This window comes from Ustilago hordei (assembly GCF_900519145.1).
Source record: "Ustilago hordei strain Uho2 genome assembly, contig: UHO2_contig_03, whole genome shotgun sequence".
NCBI lineage: Eukaryota > Fungi > Basidiomycota > Ustilaginomycetes > Ustilaginales > Ustilaginaceae > Ustilago > Ustilago hordei.
The window spans coordinates 233,328-259,584 of NW_024545288.1; the positions used below are offsets into that span (position 1 = coordinate 233,328).

Genomic DNA, 26,257 nt, shown 5'->3' on the forward strand with positions numbered 1-26,257 from the left:
TGCTGCTTTGCTTGACAACTACGATCCGCTACCTGTCAAGTTGAATCGAAACCAACGTCAGTCGAACTTGCGCTTGCTTCCATCATGCTTGCACTCTTCGGGCGTTTTGAACACTTACAACTAAAACGACAGCAAATCTGCTTTCGACGTCGACTTCAAATATCAACGAATGAAAGTAAAAGAATGGAGATGATGAAAGAGAGAGAGAGAAAGAGAGAGAGAAGGAAGAAAGGTGGCGCGGTTGGGGCTGTCGAGTGACGTTGAAATGCTCAGCTTCGAAAGAGTGTGTCGTGTGTCTGGTTTTTTGGATTTCCCAAAACTGTCAGACTCGCTGAAACTAACACTGAAAGGCAGACATATCTTGAAAGTCATGCTCAAGCTCACCACCCTCAAGCCTTCTGGAATGATCACCTTCTTGCTCGTTCATCCATCGAAGGACCTCCGAAGCGTCAACTCAAACACGGCAGGCACTGCCTCAGACATAAACATGATCGTTTCAACTGCCTGCTTCCTACTCTACAATCTGCCCTGATCAACCGCAAGCACGGTCAAAAGGATCCTCAGTAACTCGGCACTGGCCAAATCATTTGTCGTCCTAACAGTCAATCTTGCCAACTTGGCATCCTTATTAGGCTCCAACCTCAACAAACATCCTACTTTGCCTCCTTGCCGCATGTGCAGTACACCAGCAGCAACACAGTTGCTCAGGTTCGGATCCACTCGATCCAACACTTGCAATCTTGCTCCCTCCACTAATCTCCTTTGCCTAACCACATCCACTTCTCCATTGGGGGAGAGTTTGAACGCAAAGATCTTCTGAGCTTCACGTGGTGCCCCGCCGATCTGTCGCCAACGTTCGAAGAAGTCGGTTGTGCCGAGTTGGACCGGTTCGATGAATTTTGTCATCAGTATAGGCAGGCGTAGGCGGATTTCTTGCAAGGAGCCGGCGAGATAGGTTACTTCGAGAATCGGTGGCTCCGTGAAGAGGTCTATGCATTCGACGAGGACGACCGTCTGAGCTTGAGTCATAGCACCGAGAGAGTTTGTCGGGATCTTGGCAACTGTAACGCTGAGAGCTTCTGGTTCCCGGGAGCGTACGTTGACAGTGAATGAGTTGAAGTTGACCGCGATCTTGTTTCCAAAATACAGCGCCAGTCTGCCTTGATGAGCGTGATACTCCGTCTTGAGTCCGATTTGGATCTGACTGTCTTCGTAAAGCACTCCTTCGGGTGCAAAGCACAAGCGTTGGAAGAACTTGTCTGCTCCTGCCGAAAGAGGTTGGTTGTTGAGCGGTGTCGAGGGTGTAGTCGCCGTAGAAGAGGCAGGCGTGGAGGCATCCCCGATCAAGGGCTGCTCTGACAGCAACCCTGTGTTCTCCATGCCCGACGGCGTGGTCGCATTCATATCCAACCCCTCCAGTCCAGCAAGCACGTTATCCGCATCGCCATCAACGCCATTCCTCATCGAATCAGCAGTAACCGCCTCAATTCTATGCCCAGCAGGGATCACCGACCCAGCAGCACCGGTCGGCATCGCCCCTCCATTCGCCTTTCCCTTCTTGAAACTCTCCAATCTCGCCTGCTCTCTGCCACGGTTTGTATCCTTCCCACCAATAATCCACGTCCTCTTATCCTCGGTATCGGTATGCTTCTTGTGCAGTCGACTGAGCAACAACGAGGACCTCTCCGCAAACGGCGGCATCTCGTCACACACGGCCTGCAACAGATCATCATCTGGCATCTCCGCCAACGCTACATACTCGCACGCCCGCTGTTGTAACTCGGCATCCAACACATGTCTGTACCTGTTGAGCACGTAGAGAATCTGCTCCCTAATCTCAGGGAACAGATTCAACCACTTGACATATGTCGAAAGCAACAAAGCTCTCGTCGACTGCGAACAGAGATGCGACCTGGAATGAAGCGTGTGGAACTGCTCGATCGGGCTAGCTCCCTGATCATTTGCAATCAGATGGCCGAACTCGCCGAGAATATACCCGCCGACTTTGATCATGTTCTCGTGACAAGTCGAGGACTTTAGATGCTCGAGCACTTTGGTCGCTGCATACTCCTGGACACCTTCGTTGTTGACGACAATCTGAATCACTCGGTACCATACTTCCTCGCTAACATGATCGCCCGCAGAGCTAATCAGCTGCAAGATTGTATCAACATACCAAGTATACTCGGTCGCAAACTTCTCGGTCAAGATAGCGATCTTCAACACCATCTCCTCCCGCAACGCATAGTCTGCAATCTGCATATACTTTAGCAGCTCCGAAACAATCACCTTGGCATTCGTCAGATCGCACATGCTGTACAGCAAATCGACACCCCTTCTTCGCACCGAGATATCTTTATCCCGTAAGGAAAGAATGATGGTGTTCTGATGCATCTTGATTGGCTCCAGACTCTCGGCGCACGCTGCGAGATGGGCCATAGTATCCAGACCCAAGTACCGCACGTTGGTCTCCCGGGATAGAATGAAGCGGCCCAACAGCACTGCTGCTTTGGCGACGAGGGCGGATTGGGTATCGAGCTGGATAGCAAGGTTGATCGCCTCGAACAGGATAGCGTTCTGCGCATTGTTGTGCTGCACATTCTTGGGACTGTCTTGTGAGTTGTTGATGATCGTATCTAATACCGTTTCGATCGTTCTTCGCAGCGTCGGATCCTCGGGACTTGGGTAGTACTGCAGCAGACGCAGGAGCTTGACCTGCAACCATGGGATGGGAACCTTGTAGTAGACGTATTCGGCAGTGAAATCGTTCTCCACCACGATCCTGTGCATTCGATACACTGCTTTCTGATACGAGGTTGCAAAAGCTTCGGGATGGTCTTGCGCCATAGCCATGACCAAGCTCGTCACAGCGAGCGCGACGCCAAGATTGTCATCGTCGATAATAGCAATAATACGCAGCGCCCAATCTTGAGCAGGAATGACCTCCGGGTGTTTCCTATAGAGCCTAAGCAGCGTCAAGGCAGCCTTCTTCTTGACGAAGCTCCTGGAAGTTGGCGATATCAAGAGTCTATGCACATCCCCGGAGAGCGCTTCTGCCATCTCCTTTCCTCCGATATTTGCAATAGCATGAAGTGCCAAACAGTTGCTGACCTCGTTGATCTCGTCCAAGTCCTTGCGAATCGAGTTGACTACGAGACGGACAATGTCCGAATTCTCGTGCATCAGCAGGGTGATTGCGAGGTAGCCAATCTGCTTCTCTGAGTACTTGTTGCTGGAGATCAGGTTGACTGCCTCCATGTGACCAATGTCAACTTGGTAGCCAAGGATGTAGGTAAAGACGATCTTGGATAGGTACTTTTTCTTCTGATAGCCGTCGAGCTGGCCTTCTTTGAACCTTGCTCGTATGTGCGCCATCTCTTTGTTGATACGGCGCTCTTCAAGCTCGCGAACGCGACATGCTCGGAGGTCGGCAATATACTGCGTCAATCCTCGCATGGAGGAGGAGGAGTTGGACGTCATCTTAGCGGTGCGATCCGATGCTCTAGTCGCTGACGGACTTCCCTCCTTGTTGCCACTGTGCGTCGAGAGAGGGAAGGAGAGTCGCTGCCAACCTGGCCGTTGAGGTGGAGGTTGCTGTGCACTGTCCGAACCTGGTGCTGGCGAAGTGGGCAAGAGCAAAGACGAACGGTCTCGTTGGCGTGCTTGTAGTAACAAGTAGTAACAAGGCAAGTAGTAACAAGGCAAGTCTCGAAAAAGGGTCAAGATGCCGAGAAGGATTCGAGTGTAGGATGGTGGAACAAAGGGAAAGGACCTCCTGCCGAGCAAAGCATAGCAACAGCAAGAGACACACATACACAAACACATAACAGCACACAGTTGCCTGACTTTCGGATTGGATTGGCCGACCCTGGACGCTATGCGTGGTCCGTGCTTTTCTTTTTTCTTTCTTCTTTTTCCCTATGTTACATTCCTTCCAGCATTGCCTCGTTCTCCTCACCACCCGAGGAACAAAGGGTTACCTCCTCCTGAGTACCCTTTATGCTCTGGTTTCTGCTTGGCTGCTTGGCTGCTTGGCTGCTTGGCTGCTGCTTAGCGCCTAGACCAGCGCAGCCTCGTGTCTTTGGCTGCAGCTTGGATCGGAAGATCTCTCAAGTGCTTTTGTCTTAGTCAGCGCAGCTCTCGATCCAGTCATTTCTCGGGACTGAACTGAACCGCACACATAGCAACAAACAGAACGACACATGGTACAAGACTTGGACTTTGAAAGTTGTTCTGGATATAGCACGACGTCGAATGGAAACTATTCGGTAACACGACCTGATGCAAAAGTACAGGTCTAGCACATTCCCTTCCCCCGTCAGGTCTCCATCGAGACCAGTCGATGCGACGAAAACCAAGAGAGAGACTTGAGAAAGAGAGGCCTCCAGCGCCTACATCAAGATCGGTCGAGTCCACATCGCGCAGAGTTCGAGAAAATGATGATGCACCAGAGACGCCCCCTTTCGCTCGCCAAGGTGCCCATCAGTCGGAACGCGACGAGACGGCGGGGATGCGAGAGATGAAAGCGACGGCCTCCAAATGACGTAAGGAACATGAGGAAACGAAGAGTGGGAGGAGGGGAATCGAGGGGAAGAGAGTGTGAGCGTGGAAGGAGGAGGGGAGCTTTTTCTTCTTTCATTCTGTAAACCTGCTCGTTTAGGCAGCCTCCTCACCCTTGGCCTCAGCAGCCGGAGCGTCAGCAGTGGCAGTCTCGGCGGGCTTCTCGGAATCTTGCATGTCCGAGGTCCAGAGGGTAAGGTTGTCACGAAGGAGCTGCATGATGAGGGTCGAGTCCTTGTAAGACTCTTCCGAGAGGGTGTCGAGCTCGGCAATAGCGTCGTCGAAGGCCTGTTTGGCGAGGTGGCAAGCGCGGTCGGGCGAGTTCAAGATCTCGTAGTAGAACACCGAGAAGTTGAGGGCGAGACCGAGACGAATGGGGTGAGTGGGGGGGAGCTCGGTAACGGCGACGTCCGAAGCAGCCTTGTAAGCCTCGAGCGACTTGTCGGCGGAGTCCTTGCGCTTGTCGCCGGTAGCGAACTCGGCGAGGTATCGGTGGTAGTCACCCTTCCTGTAAGATGAGAAAAGAGGCGCACGAGTGAGAGGCAAAACAAAGAAAAGTCAGCACATCATCTTTTCCTCGTTCTTCCAAGAGGCAGATGACTGCGCTTGGGGGGAGGGGGGGAATTTGGTTTCCCTTGGGTTTGAATACATACATCTTGTGGTAGAAGACCTTGCTCTCACCGGAAGCGGCAGAGGGGATAAGGTGCTTGTCCAAAACATCGAGGATGTCCTCGCAGATTTGAGCGAGCTCGGCCTCGATCTTCTCACGGTAGGTCTTGATCATTGAAACCTGGGCCTCGTTACCCTTGGACTCCTCCTTCTGCTCGATGGAGGAGACGATACGCCACGAGGCACGGCGGGCACCAATGACGTTCTTGTAGGCGACGGAAAGAAGGTTGCGCTCCTCAACGGTAAGCTCCTGGTCGGAGGAAGCGACGCGCTTCATGTTCTCGACCATCTCTGTAGGTGCAGGAGCGCGAAAAAAAGAGAGTAAAAAAAAAGGGATAGTGGGACAGAAGTCAATTTCGAGAGCTTCTACTGCTGCAATTTGCGCCAAAGCCTCCTTTCTGCGCTCGAGTTCGCTCTTGGATCAGCCATTTGATAGCCAAACCAGCCAAACCTTTTTCTGTCTGCCAATCGAGCACCACAAAGCGCAGAAATGGAAGGTTCTGCGGTCAAATTTACTTACCCTCATAACGCTCAGCTTGCTCAGCGAGCTTGGCGAGGTAGACAGAGTCCTCTCGAGATTCAGGCATTGTGAAAGTTTGTTGTGAAGAGCAAAAGTTGTAGGAACGAAAGGGTTGAAGCTGTAGAAATGGAAATAGGAAGTGAGAGTAGTATCAAGATGGAAAGGATCGAGTCAGCAGCTGCACCAAGGCAGAAGTTGGGTGAACAAAGCAGAGAAGCGAGATCCAGAAGGGCAAGAGGGGATCAAACTGGTGATCATAAGTGATGGTGTTGGCGAGAGCCAGACGAAAGCGTTGAGTGCATTATTGACTTAGGCGGAGCTGTGTCGTGGAATTCTGCTCTTCGCTTCCACACCAAGCCAAACGCGAACGGAGTTTGAAGAGTGCCAAAGTGCGAGGGTCGGCAAAGAGCAAGACAGATGACGATCTAGCCAGATCCCTGGTGATCAAGAACGACAGCGACGTTGTACGACACCATAGCTGCGGTAGCACCGGGGTTGTAGAGGCGATTCACTATGAAGGTTGATATTGATATCATCAGGCGATGATGGCAATGACACGTAGTTGCAACGACAGATCATGGATCTGCGCCACCGACGAAGGCTATCAGGTGGATAAGGCACATATGATGAAGCTTTTGTCTATGCTGATGGCGTGCTGGAAAGAGTGCGGACGATATAGGAGGATGGAGGATGTGGTGGCGTCGAGACAGCGTGGCGGGTAGGACGACGGAAAGCGCCGAGGCTGATGATAGCGAGCATATCGGATGGCGGGAGGAGCGGATGCGCGTTCTGGACGTCGATGATAGGCTAGTGTACGGAGGGGTTTACTTACCCTGAGGTGAACAGGGGGATGGAGAGATGATGATGATTGTGATCGAAAAGCGACACGGAAGGTAGTGATGGTGGGGGGGAACAGAGACGATGATAACGAGGCTGAGGCGGAAGGAAAGTGTGAGCCTTGTTGGCACTCACACTGACACTCTCACTCTCACTGAAAGGCAGACCAAACGGACGGACGGGTTGGCGGGCGAGATGCGTGGTATGTGTATGTGTGTGTGTGTGTGTGTTTGTGTGTCGGCGGCGTGTGTGGTGTGCGTTGGAGCTGAGGAAACACTGGCAGACCGAGAGAGAGTTGCAATTCACACGCAGAGAACTGGCCAGAAGACCAGAGGAAGAGCGGAATCCAATCCAAAATCAGGCTCAGCAGCAGAGGACGCGAGAGAGAAAGGAGCGGATACACGCAGAAGCGCGACGAGAACTCTCAATACAAATTGGCTTCTGCCCACTTTTCAACAAGTCGAATACAAATCGAGTCTCCTCTTGGCTTGAACGCGCAATTTGAATCAGAGAAAAAGAAGCGCAGAGAAATTCAAAAAAGAGAGGTGGCAGTGTTCGACCAGACAGACAGCGCGACGAAAAAAAAAAAAAAGAAAAAAAAAAAGAAAAAAAAAGAAAAAAAGAAAAAAAGAAAAAGAAAAAAAAGAAAGGCAGGGAGCTTGAAATGAACGACGGATGATCATTTCAAAGCTACAGTCCCTGAATTTGTATTCGAATCGGGGGTGCGAGAGCCATCGTACGCGCAAGTCGCTCTCACCCCTGGGCCGCTGCGCAGACAAAGTTTCAGAGATTGCTGAATCACAATAGAACCATTCGCCAAGAGAGCACATTCGCCAAATCTCGACTAGGAAAATCCCTTTTTTCCCGAACCCAGAAGCCACGTCAATCACAATTGCTCGGAGGAGAGGTTTGTATTCCTCGGCCTGCCAACCTGAGCTTGTCTTGCTTATCCTGCCCTCTTGACCTGACGCTTTTCATTTCGACAAAGTCTCACTTCTACGCAGCATCTTTGGTGCATCTTTCCTTGCTGGTAAGAGTGCGACAGAAAGGAGCCCCCTCGGTCTTGAGAGAGCCCCTGATCACACCACACCCTTGCGCACATGCTCTCTGTAGTGTTCTTGAGTGTTCATGTCGATCCTCTTCTTCTTCCTGTCTTGGTCGAGGAATCTTTCGGACTGTGTTGCCCGTTTGCAATCATGCCTTGTGAATGCGCAGCCGACGTCTTCTCCGCCTTCCTAACTCGCTGAGCCGCTCCGACTTGGGCGCAGATGCTGAACATCGCCAATCGATGCGACAAAGTAGCTCGAGGTGCGTCGGTCATGCCCATTCTCGAGTGCTTTTTTGCTGACACTTTCCCTGGTGAATTGTGTTCCGTGCGCACCGAGACGCGTCTCTTTTTCCGATCAAGAAGGTCCATTGGCAGACTGCCAGAGACGACAGAGAGGGTTCACCCCCCAAAAAAAAAAAAAACAAAAAACAAAAAACAAAAAAAAACCCCTCTGCCCAGCTCTCGCACGGCTCATACCATACCAATTTTCTCATGTGCTTAGCTGAGGTGTAACATGGTTTTAGTTTTGCAAGAATCTAAACCATACTTGCTCTCACCACCTCAGATGTGCACTCTGAGCTGATCTGTAGAAGGGGCAAGAGTGAGCACAACAAAAGTACAAAGTGTCTCACAGAAACGTAGAGGGCAAGTCAGAAGTCACAAGGGATGCACATCAACACACAAGCAAGAGTGATAGAAAGCTAGAGTGATAGAAAGCTAGAAACCGGTGAGCATTGGCATTTGTGCACTACTGCAGAAGGAAAGCAGAGAGAGTGCAGGTATTATGGCGAGAAAGAAGAAAATGCTAACGTGCGCTGAAAGAATTGAAGAGTGATGCAAACCTGAAGCTGCTCGATGTCATTATACGAGATTCCAACGACAGTAGAGTACTGTTCAGGAGCTGGTTTTGATATGACTGGCGAATCAAACGGGCTGCGCTTAGAGGTCACCATCGTCCTCATCAGGCAAAGGAGCAGCAGCAGCAGCCTGGAGTTCTGCGTTGTACTGAGCCATGAGCTGCTCGTCCACCTGAACCTCAGGAGGAGCAAGAGCCGGAGCAGCGGCGAACTCCAGCGTGGGGTTACCGACCAGCTTACGTGCCAACCAGAGGAAAGGCTTTTCGAAGTTGTAGTTCGACTTGGCCGAGATTTCAAAGTACTGCAAGTTCTTCTTACGGTGGAACGTAACCGCACCCGTCTTGACCTTGCGTTCCTTAACATCCACCTTGTTACCGCAGAGAACGATGGGGATGTTCTCACAGACGCGTTCCAAGTCGCGGTGCCAGTTGGGAACGTTCTTGTAAGTGATTCGAGAAGTGACGTCGAACATGATAATACCGCATTGACCCTGGATGTAGTAACCGTCGCGGAGACCACCGAACTTCTCTTGTCCCGCAGTGTCCCAAACGTTGAAGCAGATCGTACCAAAGTTGGTGTGGAATTGCAGAGGGTGGACTTCGACACCGAGGGTGGCAATGTACTTCTTCTCAAACTCTCCGGTCAAGTGACGCTTGACGAACGTGGTCTTGCCCGTACCACCGTCACCGACGAGAACGAGCTTGAACTGGGGGATTTCGGAGTTCTCGGCAGACATTTTGAATGTGAGCTATGAGGGATGTGTGTGTTTGTGTGTTTGTGTGTTTGTGTGTTTGTGTGTGTGTGTGTGGTGGAGTGGAAAGAACCAAGGTGACATGCCTACAAGGCTATCTATCTTACTTTCGAGCAAACTTCCTGTCCGAGCGAGTCCAAACTGAGTCCAAACTCGGACAAAGCGGCTGCTGCAGCCTCTCTGTTGCTGTAGAACCTTTTTTTGTTTTTTTGTTTTTTTTTGTTTTTTGTTTTTTTGTTTTTTTGTTTTTTTTGTTTTTCTTTCGGTGAGGTGAGGCACAAGAGAAATGCAACACCGAGAGGCCACCACAGCCTTTACTGTGGCCCAAAAATGCAGCTCAATCAAATTTTTTGTCGAGCCAAGATGGAAGCGAATGGCTGTGCGACGAAATTCAAGTGATCGAATAGAATGAATGACATTCCACGCGCGCACCTCTCAGCGCCAAATTGGACGCGAAGAATTTTTCTCAGTCAAGAGTTGGCTCGGATCAGCTTTTGATCGATTTGAATGATTCAGCTCCACTGGATCGCCGATATCCTGAGAGGCTTTGAGATTGCGATCTGCGCGCCAAGTTGCAAGCCGAATTCCGAGATTGTGGACGACTTTTTCACAGCTTTGGCTACTGCCAAGAAAAAATTTCCTCGAGTTGCTACACTGAAGAGCAAGGGTTCAACAGCACAACAAACAGCCTTCTTGTTCGATGATAGCTAAGGTCTTCACCATCAAAGCAAGCAAGCACGCCCTCCATCTCGAATTCTTCAAGCATCCGCTCCATCTTTACTTCCCTTCACCGACGACGCTACCTCACAATGTCGAAAGACAAACCCAAATCAAAGGACAAGTCCTCCAAGCGACGAGACTCCTCCTCCTCTTGCTCCCCTAAGAAGAGTCGCAAGTCATCCTCTTCCATCGACACGACCGGCCTCACCCTCCCCATCGAAACCTCCTCCTCCTCCTCCTCCTCCTCCTCCTTATCTGCATCCACATCCCCCTCGGTCACATCAGCGTTCGAAACCCTGTATCCAATCCTCGACCTTCCCATTCCGCCCGTCTTTTCCACCGACCCCTACTCTGCATTCTCGGATCTGATGGATACGCTCGTCATGCGCTATATCCCACCACTTTCGGGAGTCCTTATCACCCATTCTCCCACACGGTTCCTCCAGGACACGGCCCTCTTCTCAGCTGATTCTGCATTCGCAACCGCTTCACTTGGGTTCGAGTGTATTGTTTGGCGACCGAAGATAGGTCAGATGTTGGAAGGAACAATTGCGCTTTCCTCCCCATCTCACGTCTCGTTGTTGCTGTATGGATTGTTCAATGCCTCCATTCCCGCATCGCATTTACCAGGAGATGAATGGGAATTCCTACTTAACGGCGAGCAAGGTGGAATCGATGCGGCTCAGGATAGAGGTATGGGTTATTGGCGAAACAAACTCGACCATTCTCGACTAGGTGCAAGTGATGGAAAGTTAAAGTTTACTGTGATTAGCCTCACCATCGCCAACCATATGCTTTCCTTACACGGGTCTTTACTCAAACATCCATTCAGTGGTCCGCCTCCCACCCTCGATCGCTCTTATTTGAAAAAGAGCCTTCTCCCTTCCACGTTCGGATTGGGAACAACAAATCCCTTAGGAAAAGATCCAGCTGATTCAACACAAATTTCACCCACTCCCACCCCCAGAAGAGTAAGATGGCAGGATCAAGACCAAGATACAGACGCCACAAACGCTATTGACCTAGCTGGAGCGCAAGATAGTAATACCGAAGAGGACCAAGAAGATGTAACAAGATTCGACACTCCTGCTACTGTGGTGAAGATCAAATCAAGCAAGAAGGAGAATAGCAAGAGGAAATCAACATCAGGTAGTACGCCTGACGATGCACAAGTTTCCATTGATAGTCCTAAACCTGAGAAGAAGCGAAGAAAGCAGGCATAGTCGCCACTCGTACCGCTGATCAATCAATGAGAGGTCTATAGAAAAAGAAAAAGAAAAAGAAAAGAAAAAAAGGGTGAAGAAATGATTGTGATTACGAGAGGCATGACGATGCTGTGGTTAGTAAGCTAAATTGAAGAAAAAAAAAAAAAAGCAAAAAGAAGAAAAAAAAAAAAAAAAAAAAAAAGCGAAAGGACGACATTGAGACATGAAGATGGAGCAGAGTGACGACATGGGAGATACGTCTGCGCACGGTATACAGCAATAAGCATGGGCCCGGCAAAGGCATCATCATGGTGGGGATATACAGCAACGTTACTGCTACAAGAAGAAAGCCGTCGTTAGGTATCAAGTCAGGTGGCGATGCAAAGATTCGCCAGCCCATCGGGCTTTTTATTTTTATTTTTTATTTTATTTTTTATTTTTTTTATTATGGGAAAGAAATGATCAAGACTGAGGCTGGGTCTGGGTCTGGGCCTGGCCAAAGTTTTTTGCCATTTTCTCAAAGTCCCTTGCCAGTTGCTGTCTGACTCGCAGCTTCTCCGGCTTGGACCTCAAGTCGGGGTCAGAAACGAGCAAGAGCCTCTTGACCCTGGTGATGAGACCCTTATTGCCCTCCAAGGGGATGTCGAGGAAGTCGTATCGCTGAATGCAGCGTTCAAACTTGGAGAACTCGTCCGTGTTGAGCTCTTGCTGGAATCGGATGTAGAGCTTGCGTTCAAAGGTGATCTTCTCTTCCTTCTCCTCAGCGGGGGAAGTGGAGAAATGAGAGGTGGGACTGGAGACCGAGGAGAGTTCTTTGCGGGTCATGAGTTTGACAGAAGAGCAAGAGGAATTCTGGCTATCGGCCACTGCCATGAGACGCTGTGAGGCGGTGGTGATGTCCGAGTGGTTGTCGAGGTGCGAAGCTGCGAGTTGCTGGGTGAGAAACTCGGGAGAGGTGTCCGCCGAGTGAGCTTGCACGGTTTTGGGGTTGCAAAAGACGTCTTCGACTGCGACGGGGATCGCATCGTGGACGCTACCGGCTCTGCTGCGGCTGCGAGTGGCGGACTGAGTGCTTAGTCGTGATGCTGTGCGGGAGACGGGTCGCGATGGGCCGCCTTGGCCACTGGCAGGTGTCATTCCCTTCTGCTGAGCTTGGAAGGAGGAACGCATCGCCTCGCGTCGTTTTTCGACACACTCCTGAAGATACTCGCTACTGTTGAAAGGCTTGTCGCTGGGACTGTTTTGGCGGCTGAGCGACTGAACAGAGGGCGCTGCCACGACACCCGATGCGGTCAGTGCACCTTTGACAATCTGAGCGAGGCTGAGGCTGGGAGCGCGATCGCCAGAAAAGGTGCTACGACGCTTGCTCTGCAAAGCTGCTTTTGTGACACCAATGCTAGCGACAATGCTTGCGGCTGTGGTCGAGACGTTGCTCTCGAGACAAGTACCGTGGAAGCGCTGGGCAGATGCTGGGCGTGCAATAGTCTCGATAGCGTCTTGTCTCGCCAAAGCGTGCGAGGTCAATGCGTGAGCATTGTGGTGAGCACCCATCACTGAGCCAGAGCGAGGCGCGATCATGCCAAAAGCACCAACCGTTCCGGATCGCTGATGGGCAACGTGCTTTTCAGGGACATTGTGTCGGTTGCCAAGACGCGAGCTTCTGCCTTCAGGGCTCATCATGGGCTCGGTTGCCGACAGAGGCAGCTGAGGACTCTGCATCGCCTCGAGCGGCTGTATCATCTCCCACTTGCTATGTGAGGCCTCGAGGGATGCCTCACGGGTAGGGATGGCAGGTTGGCGCATCTGATCAGCCGCCAAGTATCGAGAGACATTCGTGCTTTGAAGGAGCGAAACAGCATTATGCTGGATGGGCATGGGCTGTGGGCGAAGCTCGGTGCGATCTTCTATCTGCAGATTAGACGAACAGTAAGGAGTATGGCGAGGGCCAGAAGCACCGTCGCTGTTCTTTTCCGCCGACGAGGGCGCTGAAGGGATGGAAAGATGGTCAAAGTCGAGCGTGTCGATGGCTCGATACTGAACGTTGAGATTGCCACCAGACAGGCTTGGTTGTGACAAGCAGTCTTCCAGAGAGCTCATACGACCTTGCAGTTGAGTTCGAGTCTGCTCTTCCTGACGAAGGACAGCGCGTAGCTGGGCATTGTCACCTTCAAGCTTGTTGTTTTCGCCTTTGAGGACGCGGTTCTCTGCCTCGAGGACACCAACATGCGCTCTGAGCCTTGCGGCAAACTTTTCCCACTCCTTGCACTTGGTGGCTAGCTCGTAGTATTTGGCCGAGAAGGCTGCTTGGAGAGCGTCGACGCTGAAGGCCTGCTCGGGGGCTTCAAATGGGGAATGGATTCCGGTGACATCATCTTGCTTTGTCGGGAAAACAGACTCTTGACGAGAAGTTTGCCTCTGTTGCTGCTGCTGCTGCTGCTGCTGTTGCTGCTGATGATGATGATGGTGAGAGGCATGCGAGAGCTGTTGCTGCTGAGGCACTTGCTGCTGAGCACGGAGTTGCTGTAGCTGTAGCTGTAGCTGCTGGTGCTGGTGCTGATGCTGGTGCTGATGCTGGTGCTGGTGCTGGTGCTGATGCTGATGGAGGTGCTGATGCTGGTGCTGCATTTGCTCGTGATGATGATGATGACGCTGCTGTTGCTGTGGATGAGAAAGGGGCTGATCGTTGGTGTTGACGGTCTGACTGCGCTTCCTGATGAGGCCAGTAGAGGAAGAGGAAGATATTTGACTTGAGGCAGTTGACATGTTGGATATGTTGTCGGAGCTCATAGCAAAGCTAGATGGAGGCAGAACACGGAGGTAGCCCTTCTTGTCGGCTGAAGGGTGTTCGGATGCTTCCTCGTCATTGGCAGGAAACTGGCTAAACTTTTGGTCGGACATGTTGGAAGCGAGCTGAGAATTGGAGTGGGTCATAGGCTGAGCCTGCTTCCTCGAGAGCTGATCGACGTCACGGATGGAAGCAACAGAGCTGTTGTTGTTCTGACGGTAGAGTTTCTCGTTTTCTCGCTCTTTTCGAATCTGAGCTCTCATCTCGGTGTAGGTTCCCGAGCCGCCATGAGAGGCACGGGAATGGGATCGCAAAGTTGCCTGAGCGACATTGGTGACGGAGGAAGGTGCAGCGGCGAGTGGTCTGCGGTTCATGGGGAAAGGACAAGACCGGATCGAGGGAGAATCTAGGCAGAAGACGGCTTGAGGATGGCCTAATGGAGCAGAAAGGAGGAGGCAAGCTTGAGTTTGGACCGTGGTCGGAGGCTCCTGTCTATGTCGGAATCGTATCGAAAAAGGAAGGCTTGGAAGGGCAAGGGAATGTAGAGGAGGAGACTCTGGTGGAGAGGCAAAGAGAGAGGGGCAAAGAGAGAGGGGCAAAGAGAGAGGGGCAAAGAGAGAGGGGCAAAGAGGGAGGGGCAAGTTGGGAAAGAAAGGCCATTCAATGTTGGAGACAGTGTGCAATCAAGCGCCTCTGAGGCCAAGATGGATTGTTGATGAGGGTGATGACAGGTGACAGGCGCCGAATTCCGGAGTCGAGCGGAGGAGATGAGATGTGATGGAAGGACAATGTGATCTTGAGAAGAAAGTGGAAGGCAGTGATGAGGGAGGTGAGAGTTAAAAGCTTACTTTTTCCCCTTCACAAGACGAGTGCCGCGGCTTTACGCAGTTGGTGGGAAAGAGATGCAGCAACAATGTGATTGTAGCATGTGACGACGCTCTGTTGTGACTGCAGAGAGGGGAGAGCAACAAGAGCGACAAGGACAATAAACAGCAACAAAGTCAATGTCGGCCGGAGAAAGTGGTCAAGGCGGGTCCGTCTTTGATCGATATGCGCTCCGGGTGTATTGGCTTTTGTGTTCGAGATGAAGTGGAGTGTGTGTGGGGGGGGTTGGGGTTGGGGTTGGGGTTGGGGGGAACAGAAATGCGCGATGGTCGGTCGTTGCAAAGACGTAAAGGTTATTGTGAGCTCCTCAGAGGTAAGACAAGGAGCCAAGGCAATGGTGCAGTCAAGTGGCGGCGGTGGTGATGATAATCGTCCGGAAAGAAGACAGTCGACTGTTGAACGACTAAGGGTGTGCGGACTGGGATGGAGGAGCCTTGGATAGGTTTGTGTCCGATGACGGATGGAGAGAGAGAGTGGGGGAGAGAGAGGGGGGGGGGGGAGAGAAGAGGGGAAGGGTTGCTGTTGCTGCTCATGCTGCTCATGGGAGAGAAAGGGAGGGAGGAAGAAGGGCTCATGAGACAAGAATTGACAGGGTCCAGAAGATTTGGTGGCACTCTCCGACGTTGCTCCTCGTTCTCAAGGCAATAGTAGTAGATGGAAGGCAGAAGCAGTGTGATCAAGTCCAGAGGGCAGCAACTGCTGCGGAAAGGCATACAACTAGTCAACGCATAGCATACACTTGGCTCACTGGCGGAGGCAGAGGTATGCATTTTGACATGTCCGACGCACAGATGGTTTGTGTGATGGCAAAGACGGCATCTCTTGGCTTGCTCTCACATTCTCTGTCTGCTGTTGAGAGCAAGAGCAAGATCCACTGTTCTAGTGCGAGTGAGAGAGAGAATGTCATTGCTGTGCCTGTGCATCGCAACGAGGAGAAGGGCAAGTATTGCAAGGCAGAAGGGATGCGGAAGAGGAGCCGCTTGACAAAGCAAGGTGGATTGGAGCTGCCTATTCTGTTTTGCCCTCTCACAATCACACCCAACGCTTAGAGTATGTATGCTCGAAGCACATGTGGTCAACTGCATATGAAGCTGCATCTTCCTCTCTCCCTCCCCCTCTCTCTCTCTCTCTATCTCTCTTGGTGCTGATGGCGATCTCGCTTGATGCCGTGCTCGTAGCACTTGGGCACTGGCAAAGAAAAAGAAAAAAAAACCGCTCAGGATGGGAGAACAACACCATCTCTGTTCTAGCAATTCATACTTGACGTGCAGAAGAGGAAGCTCGCAACCTCTCGCCACAATAGATCGCATGAACGGGCGCAGTTCTGTCTGTGTCTCTTGGGCAGGCAGCAAGGCTCGATTGTTCTTTTGAACCGCAGACAAGCAAAGAGTAAATAGCCGAAGATCTCAAGGACTCATTCTGCTTGACAACAGGGCTGTGAAATTCGTTCATCGGTATGCAGTTCATGCTGCACATGGGAACAATGGGCGAAACAGCGATCCGGACTGCATTCACAATTCTCCTAGGAGGCCAGACGGATCCAAGAGAGCATCAGCTGAACACGACAGCATGCAGCAAGGCAACATGTTACAGCGACCGCAAACTCGGACTGCATGCGTCACTTTGGACAAGACAGCGAGCGAGGACTGCGGCGTTGAAAAGCGCTCGGAACCGCTCAACGCAACGCTTTTCGCTCTGCCTTGGCTGTGTATGTACTGGTGTATACTCGCATCAAGTGACACATAGGCCCTGTGTAAGGAGAACACAAGCCGAGCTGATTCCTCTGAAAGCAAAAGGAGCAGAACGGAAAGACTTGGGCCAAACAAGATTGCGCCTCTGATTTTGGCGGTAAGAGATCGGCGAGAAGAGATCGGCGAGAAGAGATCGGCAAGAAGAGATCGGCAAGAAGAGATCGGCAAGAAGAGATCGGCTGTCAAGCGAGTTAAGCGAGACCAACTCTTTGATGCACGTGACATGGCCTGTCTCTGAGCTCGACCACACGCGTCGCAACCTGCCCAATCGGCTTTGTCTGCTTTGTCCTGCTCCTCACTCCTCTCACCTTGCCACCATCATCTTTGCATTTCGGCAAGTGTCGCTTCAACATCGACCTTGCCAACCTTTCTTTTCCCTCCCAGTCGCCTCCCTTACCTTGCGCCTGTACGACCTGCTTCTTCTCTGCGCTCAACCGCGTAAGGGAGCCTTTGAGCCAGCGAGCCACCTCGCCGATCCGCAATCTAACATGGCTTCTCTATCCTCCCAACTCATCCTCACTTGTGCGGCCGTGCGAGTCCAGCTGGGAAGCTGTTCAATAGCACCGCCTGTCACAGCTGGCCGAGTTTCAGTGTACCGTTCGATCGAGAACCCTTGCTTTTGTATAATCACATGCACCTCGCCTCATATTTGCGAGAACCACACAAACGCAAGGAAGGATAGACGAGATCAATTCGACTTTGCCACAAGCCAAGCTGTAACCAACGCTTCCTGCGTCTCTCTTGGTGCGACTCTTGTGCCGACTTTGCCTTGCTTCTTTGCCTTGCTTCTTTCATCTTTGCTGCTCGAAGCTATTCCTTCGGAATGCTGGTCATCCTGCTCTTTATAGCTACGGTCTTTGGTCTCCTATACGAGCCCCGGATATGCTTGCCTGCCTATCGTTGTACGGCCGCAGCTGAATAAGAGACGGCCATGATTCATTCATACCTTCATTTCCTTGCGTTTCGGTGACCCTCTTGCATCCCGCAGTCTCCTGCATCACTCGCTTACCTTCATATCGAAACTTTGACAGCTCCGTGCAAACACTACAGACATGCGAACGCCACCTTGACAAAGCTTGCTCCTATCCATAGTCGAGCATGCCAGTCAGGATCGTAAGAGAAGGAGAACAGCCTTCGAACGCAGAGAACACCGCAAACGCTTGTGTTCGAAGCGCAAGCGACATTTGCGGCCCTGTTCACACCAGGTCAAAGTCCAATTTGGACCGACAGCATCTTTCCTTTCTGGCCATGATGACGGTGAAGGACTGTAGCACTGCTTGTCAATCCAGAGCTCCCCGCTCGTACTATGCTTAGACTGCACTGCTGAGTGGTTCTGCATCCTTCCCATGCATTCTTCCTATGCATCCTTCCCATGCATCCTTCCCATGCATCCTTCCCATGCATCCTTCCCATGCATCCTTCCCATGCATCCTTCCCATGCATCCTGTTCTGCTATGTGCTTCTGCTGTGTGCTTCTGCCCTCTGCTCCAGCCTGAGCAGGACAAGGTCGTCCTTGAAAAGATCGACAAATCGCCCGCCTTGGCTCTGTCTTTCAACTCTCGAGCAGGCTGGCTGCTGAAGAAAGCCACGTGCATTGTTAGACCCTTGGTCCCAACAAGCCGCAATTCGGCGCCCTTTTTCCTCCACTTTTTTTTTATTTTTCATTTTTTTTATTTTTTTATTTTGACTTGTCAGCTGCAGTGTGGTTTTCGAGTTGTTTGTTGTGAAAAGGTCGGACTCTTAGCGACGATGATCGGGAGATATCAGTCCAAGTACGGTGTTCAAGCTGCTGGGCTAAACACTATACTATATTGACATCGCGGGAACATGGTGAGGGCCTAGAGCTCTCAGCTTGATATGTATACATTTTCGTGACACATGCCGAATGTGGGTGCATCCTATCTAATGACCAAGTATGACAACGAGCGGGTCCAAGTTGTACCCGATCCATGGTCAGATCGGCTCTGTCCGATTTCTAATGAGATTGACTCTGCCCGATCTCTGATGAGATCGAATCGGCCCGATCCCTCCCGTATCGTCTCGTGCCAGCTTACATCATCATATTGGATTGTTACTCTCAGCATTTGTGTCTCGCAAGCGACTATTGAAGCTGCTAATCTGTGAATGCTGAGCAACACCTTGTCAACCTCACCCTGCCTGTGAGCAACGATGATGACAAGACCTAGTTCAGCTAACTCGTCCGAGTCACCTACAAGAGGGCAAAGCCTGCTCCAACATGCGGCGTTCAAGCACTTATCACCGTTATACCTAGCGATCAACTAGACCTACACCAAGCTCATGCCGGACGCTACGTTCGGCAAGGCAAGCAAGGCCACCAATGGCAGCGACGGCAAGAATCATACGCTCGACCATCTCTTCAGATGGCTCAAGCAATCATGGCCACGCATCCAGCTTCTAGCACCTCCGCTCGTCGGAGCTCTGCTGCTCAGCCCATTCGTGCTTGAGCATCGATTGCGGACATGGATATCGCGCGATCCCTTCTTCGCATACATCCACTTCTTCCTCTTCTTCTTTCCATCCCCACTCGCCGCAGGAGCTTTCCTGGAATACTCGCTCATCACGCTCTTCTTCGTGGCTGTAGGCCTCGGTCTCGGCTTTCTGGCGGTTTGCGGCTGCATCTGGATCGATGGCGCCGACGCACCCGCCTACAGCTCGCAGAAAGCAAGAGCCGTTGGTGTATGCGTGCTCATGCTCTTTTGCTTCACCTCTGGCTCACTAGCAAGCTATGCACCTGCTCTCAAAGGTCCATGCCGAGCACTCGTCTTCAGCACCGTCTGGCAGCTCACCAACCAGTACGACCTCATCAGCGCACGCATCTTGCTCGACAACTTCTATCCCGCGCTCGTCGCCATGATTGTTGGCATCTTTTGCAACTTGTCCATCTTTCCACGAACAGCACGACGTACTTCGATCGGTCAGCTTTGCGACTTGCTTGATGGCACACAACAGCTCATGGTAAAAGCAGTCGAGGACCTCTTTGCTGATCGCACATCGCTCAACGGCCAAGATGGACACGATCAGAAGCCTAGTACGACTATTCCCACCCAGAACTCAAGCTTCAACAAGCTCAAAGATCAGCTCGAGTCATTACAGAATCGTCTCGAATCCAACTTGGATGCTGCAAAGTACGAGTTGTCCTTCACCAGAGTGCCCCTCGGCAACCTGCCAGTGTTGATGCCAGTCCTTCGTGATATCCGAGCCTGGCTCTCTTGTACCTTATCATGCTTGACCCATACCGAGACAAGGATGGCCGACGAGACCTTCGAACCATCACATCTTCCCTCGATCACAAACGTCGATTCCCACACTCGCCCTGGACTCGATTTCGAGCATTCCATCCGAACCTTGAGCGAAGAGATCACACGATCACTCGTCTGTCTGCGCCAAAGCGTGACAAAGTGCACAGGAGTAGATGCGCCCCCAAAGCAACCACAGCCTATCGATAAGCAGCTTGAAGCAATGCAGAACAGTGACGATCCTCTTTCGCTATTATCTTTGCACAAGCAGAGACTGCGCGATTCAATCCGAACCTTCAAAACAGCGCTCAACGATGCCATCCGAGGCTCTCGTTCCGAAGTCATCGCCAAGTCCACCAATGCAAGCACGGCACCAGCTGATCACCTTTCTTCCTCGGCTTTGGGCGTCGACGTTCCCTCTTCAGAGCCAGCAAGCTCAAGTCCCCGTCCACTTGCAGCTGTCCAAACTATAGCTTTGTCTCAGCTTTTCCGCAACGAATCATACCAAATCTCGTTCCTCATGATCTCGCTTCTCGAGGTTGCCCTGCTTGTCGACTCGTGCCTCAATGGCGCTTTGAACATGGCCAAGACGTGGAAAGATAATCCGCACAGATCGCTTCACATGCCAGCAGCAAAGTGGTCTTACTGGCTCAGCCGCACAGGCATCGCTTTCAGTGAACAAACCTCGCTTACAGACCAACCCATCGATGCTTTGCTGCACGAAGGCGAACCACCCACGCCAATATCCGAACTGCATAGAGAAGAGGTCGACTACTTTGATCACCGGTCTGAGCAAGCCCTTGGTAGCTCAATGGACACACAGTCGCTCCAGAGGACACCGTCAAGAGCGAGCAACAGCATCAAGTCGGCACAGTCTTGGCTCACAGCCAGGTTGCGAGCTTTACACAACGCGTTTCGAACACACCGTGCTCTGCGTTTCCGCTTTGCTCTCTCAGATGCTATACGTACACTTCGACACAGTCGGCACATCCAGTTCGGCACCAAGCTATCGGCCGGTATCGTGCTTTTGACCTTGCCTGCCTGGTTGGCACCTGGAGAGAGCAAACGATGGTGGCTTGAGAAACGTGGTCAATGGATGACCATCTCCTATCTCTTTTGTCTCGAAACTTTCACTGGCGCCAGTATCCGCACATCGCTCTTTCGTATCCTCGGTACTATTTCAGGAAGCTTGCTCGGTCTCGTCATCAGCAAAGTCAGTCGAGACAATTCCTACGCGCTAGCTTTCTTGCTCACCGTAGCGACATTGCCCCCTTCGTACCTCGTGCTCTTCACTCGCTTTCAAGGTGTCGGCACCGTCATGGGTCTTACGCTTCCTATTGTGTCTCTCATCCCGACGCAAGATGAAGGACAGAGTACAGAGTATGTTGCCTGGAACCGTGGCTACATGATCTTCTTTGGTATCATTGCCGCTCTGATAGTTAACCTCTTCTTCTGGCCGACACATGCTCGTCTCGAGCTTGTGAAGAGGGTCTCTTCCATCACTTCGCAATTGCAGTCTCTCTACCTCAGTCTGTCGCGTCAGATGCTCTCTGGTGGTCTCACTTCGTCGCACAAGTCTAATGCTGCATTCGAGAAGCTTGAGGCGAGTATCGGCAAACGTATCGGTCAAGCACGTGGTCTCGTCGACATCATGACGATTGAAATCAGTCTCAAGCCGAAGCGCACAAAGCTACTGTCCCAGCTTCTCGATCATCTCGAGACCATTCTCGAGCTGCTTATGGGCTTGAGAAGATGTCGAGAGCATGGCCTGCGGTCTGTCCGGCAGCATGCCGTTGTCAACGTGCTCGAGCTGAGGCAGAGCCTGATCGCATCGGTGCTGTTGGTCCTGTGGACCACAGGCCAAGCACTGCAGACCAAGGCACCATTGCCACAATGTTTGCCCAGCCCTCGTCTGGCACTTGCAGAGCTCACCGAAGCAGTTGCAGAGCAGCTTCAAATGATGGTCCAAGGCATCGAAGCCTCACCCCACTTACAGACTCCACATGGTCACCACGGTCATAACGTGCCAGACGCCTTTCATGCTCTTGACAGTCTTAACCAGAGCAACATCTTTACCAATGTTCGACGTCGTACTCGCAAACGACACGGGTTGCACTCCATCCAGACAAGCAGTCCTATCGGACTTGCGTCACGGGGCGGAGCAAGTACACCTGCAAGAGAATCATTACGCGGTAAAGCAGCAGCATTGCCTGCCTTGTCTGGACTCAATACTCCGGCTACCCAAGCTACCACGGGAGGCAAGAAGTCGCTGGACTACGCCATGTTTTTCATCCTTGCAGAGCATGCATTGCTCGAGGAGATTGTGACTTCCTTGGAGCATCTGCTCGAGCTGTGCAGGAGTATGGTGGGTGAAGCAAGCTTCTTACGGACAGAGTTTGTGCCGAATTTGGCGAATGCATTGGAAGAGTTGAGGACGCCTGGTGAAGCTACTCCAGCGGTCCACACGGCGTATGCCAGCGAGGTTGAAGCGCATGCTGCTACACAGGTTGATAAACTTGCTCCAATCATCCCAGTCGAATCGCCACTCGACACAGCATTCGCATCAAAAAACACTCGCGCAATTTCAGCTATGCCCCGCACTCACCACTCTCATCTCGGCCCCTCGCCATTAGCTCACGAATCACACGACCCACCCAGCGACTAGGGATGACGTCACGCTTTCATCATGTCTACCATTTGCCGTCTACCATTTGCCGTGAGATTGTTACGATAGATATCAGTACATCTTGTATACCCTGAATCTGCACCTCTACTTGCCAATACAAAAAGTAGAAAAGATACTACCCAAAATCTCATCGGGACTGACATCTCTTCCCGTGAGCTTTCCCACCGCTTTCGCAGCATATCTTAACTCTTCCACTGCAAGGACGGGATGCATTTCTTCTCCTCCTGCAAGCGCTAGGAACTGATCTACGTGATCCAAGCACTCGCTGAGCAAGAAACTGTGTCGTGATTGCGTGATCAACGGAGCCTCTGTTTGCGTGATTACGTATTTCTTAGCTATCAGCTCTGCTAGACCGTCAATAAGATCGGGGAGTTGAGAGCCGGTGAGAACGCTGCCCTTCCAAACTCTCCTCCTTGGGACCGGGTCTGAAGTGTTGCAGGTGTGCGGAAGAAGATCGACTTTGTTATAAAAGACAAGATCCGGATCGTTTTCTGTGTAGCTGTTTGGTCGAAGCACTTCGAACTTGGTTGAGCCCTCGGTGGTCGCAGGTAGAACGAGGAGTGAGAGGTCGGCTTCTCGTACAGCTTCTATTGCTCTTTCTATTCCTATTGCTTCTATTTCATCCACCTTTCTGTCCCATCCCTCTACATCACTACTCCTCTCTGGATCGTCGCGAATCCCCGCGGTGTCGTAGACTAGCACCTTGTAGCCAGCCAAATCCAAATTGACCTGTAACACATCCCTGGTTGTGCCCGGAAGATCGGATACTATAGCCGCTTTTCTATCCGCCAACCTGTTCAACAAGCTAGATTTACCTGCATTGGGTGGTCCATATATTGCCAGTCTGATGCCATTTGTTAGTATCTCGCCCACGTGCCTCTTCTGCCTTTGTATCCTGCTCCCCTTTTCTTCTTCCTTGCTGGGCCTCAGACCAAGTTCAGATCTGAGCATCGTAGCAAGCGATTCAACAGAGGACAGGGCAGCGTGAAGAGTGCCGTCTTCAACTCCATCTTGATCGCCAAAATCAATCAAGGCTTCCATCATTGCCATGAATCCCAACAGTCGCGCTCGAATCTCTTCGTATAGTTGGGTTTGTAAGCCTGACGCGCCGAATAATGCTACTTGACGCTGTCTAGAAGTCTCGCTAGTGATGAGGGAATGGAGTGCTTCAGCTGAAGCCAGGTCGAGGCGATTATTTGTATATGCTCTTCTTGTGAATTCTCCTGGATCTGCTGGTCGAACCCTACCGCATAGCCGCTCTCCTTTTCCAACGTTGTTTGATGCAACATTGCTGCAAGCCCAAATTGCATCCATGACATCCCGCACAGTAGCACTGCCTCCGTGGATGTGCAGTTCTAACACTTGTTCGCCAGTGTAACTTCTCCCAGCCGGAAAGTAGATAATTCCTGCTCCTACGTCTAGAAGCTCGCCAGAGATAGGATCATGTATGTTGCGGAGGACGAGTTTGTGAGAGGATGGGAGACGACGATATCGAGTGAGACGTGAGGTGAGACATAGGGAGAAGTAGAGTTCGGAGGTTCGAGGGCCGGAGATGCGGATTATCGCTACTCCTGCAATGCCTGAGCCGGATGCTTAGGCGAAGACGTGTCGTTTAGATGAGCGGATGTGCTTGGCAATGAGATATGACGTCTAGTATCCGACCTTGCTGTCAGCGGTGCGCCAAGCGGGCTTTGAGAGTCTATTGAGGAGGTACCAAGTTTCTTGTCCAGAGGTGAACGCGATGTAGTGGTGCCAACGTTGCGAATGAGAAAAGGAGCGAGGAAGGTTGGCACTTGCAGCCTTATCGAAGGAATACATTGGGCTGCGATCGGGTGTAGGCCCGCAGTCAAGTTGCCCGAGCTCTTGGCGACCATCTGCCGATCAAGACTGAATGTTGCGATGGTGAATGGAAGGTCAGAGGAAGAGCATTAGGGAGTCGAGGAGAAGAAATTGAACCCTTATCGTTTCAGCTGATGCCAAAAAAAGAAACAGCCAAGTCACGTGCAGCAAGTTGGAAAGTGGAGGAGAGCTTGTGCTACTCCTCATGCTCTTTCTTGAACTTGCTTCCACCACAACCTCGCCTCAGTACACTATCATCCTTTCCTACAACGTCCCCTTCGGATGCTGCGTCCAGTCAGGCCACCATACTCTGCTCACACATCCCACTATCTCACATCCCACTATCTCACATCCCACTACCTCACATCCCACTACCTCACATCCACCCTACGAGCAACAAGGAGGCGCACCATGTCAACCACGCAACCTCCTCCACCACTAGTTATGCAACTCATCATCGACCCCTCCCACCCCTCCGCCTCCTCCTGGCCAAAAGGCCCATGGATGGTCCAAGCGGCCCACGCAGCAACTGCAGCCATCACTATCTCCTCCAGCTCCCGCAGCACACAAGATTACATCTCGGTTGCGAACCTAAGTTCGATGCACAAGGTAGTGCTGGCGACCGCCAAGGAGGGAAAAGCGAAAATGACTTTGAATGAGCTCTCGGAGAAGCTTAGCGCCGAGAGAATGGCATGGGAGAAAGCTAAGGCGAGCGCTGAAGCAAAAGGAGGTGAGGAGGGCAAGCAAGAGTTTCCGCAGCACTATCTATGGATCGAACAGCCGGAAAACACTGCAACCTGTTTAGCGATAGCGCCCAATAGAAAGCCTGCTGCACTAAAGAAGATCTTACGAAGCTGCACGCTGCTCAAGGACTAATCTACCTCTCCTTCAATCGATGCATGGAGAAAGAAAGCATAAAAAAAGATTGCGAGACTGTGCGAGCGATACAAAGATGTGGGTTTATGAGTGCCGAATGGGTTGCTTGCCTCTCTAAAAAGCGGATGGGAAGGAGCGATTTGGGTATAGATGCAGCCACGAGAGACGAGGAGGGGTTTATGTCTTGACCAACGCTTCAATAGTTTTATCAAAACTCTCTATCCTAACCGGCATCTCTGGTGTGTAGAAAGGATTCTTCATCACTTGATCTGCATATGCTTCGTAACACTTGGCAAGTACTCCTGTCGGATTGGGATGTGCTGGGTTTGCCACCAGTACGAATTTTGTTCCTGTTCGTCCCCCACGAGAGGGTTAGGAATGGTCAGCTTTCTATTTTACACCATGTAGGGGAAAGGGGAAGGGAAGCGGATGCTTACCAGTGCTAGTGACCATAACTCGGATAGTAAAGTGATCCGAATCGAGCGATTCCATTCCGCTACATTTCCGCGAGGGAAGCGGGTTGAGTTTGGCTGTGATTGCGTGAATGCCATGCAGTGTTCCGGCTAGGACTAGGTACTCGTTGGAGGAAAGACGACCGGGGGAGGAAGGGTAGGAGAAATGCTCGGCTTGATAGATTAGGCCTCCGGCTTTGTTGATGATCCACAGCGATGACATTGCTGCCACTGATCCGCTTAGCCTTGCTGAATAGAGTTGCAAGAGAGAGAGGAGGGAGGAGAGAGAGAGAGGAGGGAGGAGAGAGAGAGAGGAGGGAGGAGAGAGAGAGGAAGGAGGAGAGAGAGAGGATGGTGGTCTATGCGTTGAACCCTGAACGCTTCATTTTGTTTTTAAAAAGCCGGCCGGGTGGAGTGAGAAATGTATCGGCCGGGTGGAAGAAAGCTTTGACAAATTTGAATTGGCAGCGAGCGCGCACGCGTCGCTTCTGTGGAAGAAAAAATTGCAAAGTACCTCTCTGCTGTTTGTTACTGTTAGAGTTCTTGCACGCTGCTCAGG

The 26,257-nt window shown here is 51.6% G+C and overlaps 10 protein-coding genes across 10 annotated transcripts; 3 read left to right on the plus strand and 7 right to left on the minus strand.

Moving 5' to 3' along the window:
• Positions 1 to 516: 516 nt before the first annotated feature.
• Positions 517 to 3,480, minus strand: UHO2_01691 (putative alpha-adaptin C; the record flags this gene model as incomplete). Its single annotated transcript, XM_041559128.1, has 1 exon — positions 517 to 3,480. One exon carries the CDS (start codon positions 3,478 to 3,480, stop codon positions 517 to 519), a length of 2,964 nt encoding a protein of 987 aa, XP_041415062.1.
• Positions 3,481 to 4,656: 1,176 nt separating this feature from the next.
• On the minus strand, positions 4,657 to 5,816 carry UHO2_01692 (putative BMH1 - 14-3-3 protein epsilon; the record flags this gene model as incomplete). The annotated part of the gene is made up of 3 exons (XM_041559129.1): positions 4,657 to 5,068; positions 5,214 to 5,520; positions 5,750 to 5,816. 3 exons carry the CDS (start codon positions 5,814 to 5,816, stop codon positions 4,657 to 4,659), a joined length of 786 nt encoding a protein of 261 aa, XP_041415063.1.
• A 2,757-nt stretch (positions 5,817 to 8,573) lies between these two features.
• UHO2_01693 (putative GSP1 - GTP-binding protein of the ras superfamily) lies at positions 8,574 to 9,227 on the minus strand (the record flags this gene model as incomplete). Its single annotated transcript, XM_041559130.1, has 1 exon — positions 8,574 to 9,227. One exon carries the CDS (start codon positions 9,225 to 9,227, stop codon positions 8,574 to 8,576), a length of 654 nt encoding a protein of 217 aa, XP_041415064.1.
• An 824-nt stretch (positions 9,228 to 10,051) lies between these two features.
• Positions 10,052 to 11,185, plus strand: UHO2_01694 (uncharacterized protein; the record flags this gene model as incomplete). Its single annotated transcript, XM_041559131.1, has 1 exon — positions 10,052 to 11,185. One exon carries the CDS (start codon positions 10,052 to 10,054, stop codon positions 11,183 to 11,185), a length of 1,134 nt encoding a protein of 377 aa, XP_041415065.1.
• A 444-nt stretch (positions 11,186 to 11,629) lies between these two features.
• UHO2_01695 (uncharacterized protein) lies at positions 11,630 to 14,326 on the minus strand (the record flags this gene model as incomplete). The annotated part of the gene is made up of 1 exon (XM_041559132.1): positions 11,630 to 14,326. One exon carries the CDS (start codon positions 14,324 to 14,326, stop codon positions 11,630 to 11,632), a length of 2,697 nt encoding a protein of 898 aa, XP_041415066.1.
• A 2,692-nt stretch (positions 14,327 to 17,018) lies between these two features.
• Positions 17,019 to 17,383, minus strand: UHO2_01696 (uncharacterized protein; the record flags this gene model as incomplete). The annotated part of the gene is made up of 2 exons (XM_041559133.1): positions 17,019 to 17,164; positions 17,257 to 17,383. The coding sequence occupies 2 exons, from the start codon at positions 17,381 to 17,383 to the stop codon at positions 17,019 to 17,021; spliced, it is 273 nt and encodes a 90-aa protein (XP_041415067.1).
• Positions 17,384 to 18,886: 1,503 nt separating this feature from the next.
• On the plus strand, positions 18,887 to 22,510 carry UHO2_01697 (uncharacterized protein; the record flags this gene model as incomplete). Its single annotated transcript, XM_041559134.1, has 1 exon — positions 18,887 to 22,510. One exon carries the CDS (start codon positions 18,887 to 18,889, stop codon positions 22,508 to 22,510), a length of 3,624 nt encoding a protein of 1,207 aa, XP_041415068.1.
• Positions 22,511 to 22,615: 105 nt separating this feature from the next.
• UHO2_01698 (uncharacterized protein) lies at positions 22,616 to 24,405 on the minus strand (the record flags this gene model as incomplete). The annotated part of the gene is made up of 2 exons (XM_041559135.1): positions 22,616 to 24,123; positions 24,246 to 24,405. The coding sequence occupies 2 exons, from the start codon at positions 24,403 to 24,405 to the stop codon at positions 22,616 to 22,618; spliced, it is 1,668 nt and encodes a 555-aa protein (XP_041415069.1).
• Positions 24,406 to 24,814: 409 nt separating this feature from the next.
• Positions 24,815 to 25,246, plus strand: UHO2_01699 (uncharacterized protein; the record flags this gene model as incomplete). Its single annotated transcript, XM_041559136.1, has 1 exon — positions 24,815 to 25,246. One exon carries the CDS (start codon positions 24,815 to 24,817, stop codon positions 25,244 to 25,246), a length of 432 nt encoding a protein of 143 aa, XP_041415070.1.
• Positions 25,247 to 25,423: 177 nt separating this feature from the next.
• On the minus strand, positions 25,424 to 25,921 carry UHO2_01700 (uncharacterized protein; the record flags this gene model as incomplete). Its single annotated transcript, XM_041559137.1, has 2 exons — positions 25,424 to 25,596; positions 25,684 to 25,921. The coding sequence occupies 2 exons, from the start codon at positions 25,919 to 25,921 to the stop codon at positions 25,424 to 25,426; spliced, it is 411 nt and encodes a 136-aa protein (XP_041415071.1).
• Between the last annotated feature and the right edge of the window lie 336 nt (positions 25,922 to 26,257).